The following is a 4813-nucleotide window of genomic DNA, read 5'->3' as shown; positions in this document are numbered from 1 at the left end:
TTTTTTTCTTCACAAAAAAACAAAAAGATTGTTGTACATTTTTTGTTTTGTACTAACTTTTAGAATAAATAAATGAAGTAGGTATTTTATAATTTTATCATAACAATGATATTATTTTCAAAAGTTTTAAAAAATGATTTGGAAAATGAGTAGTTAATGATAAAAATAAAGTAAAAAAAAAAATTACCTTTATTTTAATTTAGTATCGTGGATAAATAAAAATAAAAATATATTTTTAATAGGGCTGATAAATAAACGGATGGAGTTCGAGTTAGTTTCTAAAATAACTCTCTCTTTTCTTCATTTTCAGAGTGAAAGTTTCACTGTACTAAGAGCCTGCAGAGGCTCGCTAACTACTACAATTCCCAAAGCCTAGCCCCTATCCTCTACACCTTACAACCCAACCGGCTGTCTTTTTCCCTAATTACCTGAACTACCCCTATATATCTTTCCTCTGTACTGTGGCATTTTCCTAACATTTAGTTACTCTTTCCTTCCCGAGACAAGTCCAATATAGGGTTACTTTAGTCCTTTCGTGCATGCATACATTCATACCAAGACGAAATTCCTCTCTTCGGCCGCTAACCGCCATGTTTTCAGAGATTTTCAGCACCAAAAACAATACGCATGTCAATGACTTCACTTCCTTTTGTTAATTTTGACTCTCTCTGTCCCCAATTCTCCTTTTATATATAGAGCCATGCAGAGATCAGTAAGAAGAAATATATAGAAGATTTCTTTCTCTTTCTTTTGAGTGTTGAAAATGAATGATGATAACAACGTGGAAATGTTAGCATCTGAAACTCCAGTAGGAACCAGGTGGAATCCAACAAAGGAACAAATTGATTTGCTTGAGAGCATATACAGGCAAGGGATAAGGACACCAAGTGCTGAGCAGATACAGCAGATTACTTTGAGGTTAAGGGCTTTTGGTCACATTGAGGGAAAGAATGTCTTTTATTGGTTTCAAAATCACAAGGCAAGGCAACGCCAGAAACAGAAGCAAGATAAATTTGCTTATTTCAATCGCTTACTTCATAGGACTAATGTTTTCCCACCACCTCGCCCAAATGGTTTGTACTTTCTTCTTTTACCTTTATTTTTTCATCATTTCTGAATTTAAGATTGCATTATATTCGCATATAGTCTGTGATTTAAATGTACTTTATAAATTGTCTGTTAGGATATGTACTTCTATCTCTATTAAGTCGTCGGACTGGATAGATTGTACTTTCTGTAGGAAGACTGTATCCTTTCTGATGGACAATTTGTCCACATTTTAGATTTTATGTTTGCTTTTCAGGGAAGTTTTCAGTTTCTGAGCATATATTGTCTCCTAGCGTTTTGCTGCCTTCACTTCTCTAATCACGCCAACTATTAGTCCCCACGTTTTCTCTGTCAAAATGATTCTTATATATGACGATTAAAAACTTGAGTTTAATTTCTCTAACGTGTGTTTAACTTTTACGCGAAAAGATAATTACATGTAATTGTTTGGAATTAGTAACCTTTAAGAAATTACTAATTGGTATAGACCTGCTACAACATGTTAAGCTATCTCTTTAGTGCTATATCAGTGTATGTATAAGTTAAAACTATAGAGTGATACTCATAAATTATTACGTTTTCCAGTTGTTTGCAGCCCTTATTATACTCCACAAAACAATCTAGGGTTTTATCAGCAGTATCCAGTTCCCAGTCTAATCCTCCAGGGACCAGGTGGTTTCAAAAGGAGAGCAACATGTGATGCTGCTGTATACATCAATGCTACTTATTCTCAAGAAAATAGCACCAACATGGCACATCTCAGCCCAAATGAAAAGCAATTTAATCATCAAGAAACTTTGAATCTTTTTCCACTGCACCCAACTGGGATTTTACAAGAAAGGACTACAAGCTCTTCTTCTCCTTCTGCTCATGATCAGTCGACTATTCCTAGTAATTATACTCCTTCAAATTTAGTGGAAGCAAACTGTTTTACCGATCTTGGAATTGGTGCTGGTGATCATCAAGTCTTTAACTTCTTATGTGAAGAGGGTCCTTGTGAGAGCCATTATTGAGAATTATTTTGTGACATTTTGCTGTGTTTTCATCTGGTTGGGTTCTGCTTCGTGTTTTGTGTTGATCTCAAAGAGTATATGTGAGCATATCCATCTGAACAACGCAATATATTGTGAATTTAATTGTAATTTCATTTTGTGGAAAGGATATGACATTTCTTTTTAATTTCTCTACCTCCATCATTTCATCTCATCACAATGTTATTACTCTTGATTTTATTGTATGTAGGGTTCATGGTGGTCGTATAATTTGAAGCTGAAACCCCCTTATAAGGCGGTGAACTGAATTCTAGATTTAGTCTTTTTCGAAATAAAATTGTAGTTTGCAGTACTTATCGTCTAATTTTTTTTCTAGTTACAGTTTCACGAGAATAATTAGTAGTAGTACCTTGTTGAGCTGCTTCCTCCCATTTTCTAGAATTTAATTTAGGCTTGGTCAAAGCTATCCTTGTTGCTTTATCTGTTTTAAAATTTCTCCAAGTAAACTAAGGGCCTCTTTAGAAAGCTACTTTGAGTGCAACTAAGAATGGATAATTCAATTCTTAATTATATAGTGACTTTTCTCTTCTTCTTTTTTTTTTTTTATAATAATTATTTTCCAATTATTTTCTTTTCATCTTTCTATCCATTTCCTTGACTCTTAAATTTTTTTCTTCCTTTTTTGTTTTTTCAGTTATCATACTTGTACTGTTACTTTTTTCTTGAGCTTTTATATTTCAAATATTTTTCCTTCATTCTTTTTATTTTTGGTGAAGTGAATAATTTGTTTAATGAATTGTTAGTTTGAAAAGAATATTATGCTTTATTATAAACTTGAAAATATTTTTTTATATATAAAGTATAATGTAGGTAGATTGATAGATAATATTTGTATCTTATTTAATATGATCTTGTAAAATTTATAGAATAAGTTGGGGTGTGGTATCTCTACCCCGTGGTAATTACACATCTTGGTAATACACATGACTTTTCAAACAGACCCAAAATATATATCGACACTAGGAATGTTATTCACTTCAAATTTAGTTTTAGTTGCTCAAAAAACCCTTGGTTAGAGTGATTTAAACAAATTTATTTCATATTCACAGTAGATGTGTTTCAATTTGAGAAATCATATGATTTTTATATTTCTTTAAACATGCATTACACGGTGTTCTTATAAGAACTAGTTTAAATTTAAAGAGAGAAAAAAAAGGAATAACAGAAGAAAACTGGAGTCTAGTTAATTTGGATGATTTAAGGTAGCATAATTTTCTCTTGCTTATTGTCTTGAAAAGGAATTCATGGATTGTGATAGAAAAAAAAACATAGATCTTTTTCTGCGGTGAGGATGAAATCTTTCAATGAAAGAGATGGTACAATGACAAAGGTATTTAAAATGCTCCGTCATGACTATTGATATTCCTCTTGAAAGAATAATATATAATTATCTGTTTTCATACCTTCTAATCTTCCAAAGTGTGGATCTCCAAATGCCCATTGCTTAATTAGCATCTGGGTGAGCTTTATTACAGTATTTGTTCTTCAATTTTATCCTACATTGAATTGCTTCTTTTAAAAAAACTTTTAAGGATATTTTGATCTATTAACAATGTGTTTACCCTTAAATCGGATAATAATTAAATTTGTACGCGGTTTTAAGGATACGTGAATTGATTTGATACAAATAATCAAGAATATTAGATAAATGAGTTAAAGACAAAATAAACGATCAAACCAGTTGTAATGTTATGGTCTAGCCCAAACCTAGGTTGAAGAGTAATTTTGCCCTTGATCAGAGCCTTGGTTCGAGCGCAATTGTGAATGAAGAACAGAACAGTTAATTAAGAACTTTTGTAGTAGCTAGAAAGTAGAAAATGAATTTGTATTGCCTTGATTTGCATGTTACCATGTATCTTACAAAAGAAAAACCTCCCCTTTATATAGTAGGAGAGTTTCATCCCTAGTACAAGTCTAAAAAAGGTAAAAATCTTCCTTTTTCATTAATTACTTATCTGTAACTGACATCGAGCGAGATCTGCATCGTGATATCCGGTCAAGTATGAATATCACGGCCCTTTATTCATCGTGTGTAACCGTTTACCATTTTTTTTGAGGTTTTAGAACTCGTTCTGGGTCCGGGGAGCGTCGCTTATCATGCCCGATGATGAACACATCGTTCTCTTTTCATGGGTCTCGATACGAAAGGCTCCTAGCCTCGGTTTTAGTCTCGTGAATTGGTGTTTCTGGTGTTGATAGATCGAGAAAGATGATCTTCTAGGAGGTTTAGAGTTGGTAACAATTCATTAGTTCTGGCACTACAGGTATGGATTTGATTTGAGGCAACAATTGGGCAGCGGAGTATGAGGAAGGACATGGCAGGAGGTGTCTCGCGGTGGATGGATTACTAGAAGGCCAATTACGAAAAATGGAAGTCGAGAAGTTGTTTAAAGGAGATGGTTTGACCGAAGTGGGAGTGGCAGAGTAGCATATGGACTCTGTGGTAGGATAGCCACGTACCTTGAGGAATATTAGAGTGATTTGGGAGGCATGGTGGAAAGTGACTCGGTCCATGGATTATAGTTGGAATGGTGGTTACTGCACGGAGAAAGATTGAATATGGAATAAAGGAGTTTGCTTGAAATGAAGAGAGGTATGAAGATTTGACTATTGTTTCGGATGCAACAGGATTTTAAGTTTGGAAGGTATTGTTGAACTTTCGGTTGGTGTCAATGGGGAAAGAACATACTTGTACAGCTAGTGGACGAGCATGG

At 33.8% G+C, this 4813-nt stretch overlaps 1 protein-coding gene across 1 annotated transcript; it reads left to right on the top strand.

Moving 5' to 3' along the window:
* The first annotated feature begins 763 nt into the window (after nt 1-763).
* LOC117273463 (WUSCHEL-related homeobox 2-like) lies at nt 764-2062 on the top strand. The gene is made up of 2 exons (XM_033652623.2): nt 764-1073; nt 1633-2062. The coding sequence occupies exons 1-2, from the start codon at nt 764-766 to the stop codon at nt 2058-2060; spliced, it is 738 nt and encodes a 245-aa protein (XP_033508514.1). The 3' UTR covers nt 2061-2062.
* The last annotated feature ends 2751 nt before the right edge of the window (nt 2063-4813 follow it).

Source organism: Nicotiana tomentosiformis, chromosome 6 (genome assembly GCF_000390325.3).
Source record: "Nicotiana tomentosiformis chromosome 6, ASM39032v3, whole genome shotgun sequence".
NCBI classification, from domain to species: Eukaryota; Viridiplantae; Streptophyta; class Magnoliopsida; order Solanales; family Solanaceae; genus Nicotiana; species Nicotiana tomentosiformis.
The sequence above is the reverse complement of the archived record's forward strand: the minus strand, read 5'-3'. Positions and strand labels throughout refer to the sequence as shown.

Excerpts from the sequence above, each read along its gene's own strand:
- LOC117273463 (XM_033652623.2), top strand. The coding sequence starts at position 764 with ATGAATGATGATAACAACGTGGAAATGTTAGCATCTGAAACTCCAGTA. Across the intron at positions 1,074-1,632 it reads CCCACCACCTCGCCCAAATG|TTGTTTGCAGCCCTTATTAT; the intron begins GTTTGTACTTTC and ends TACGTTTTCCAG.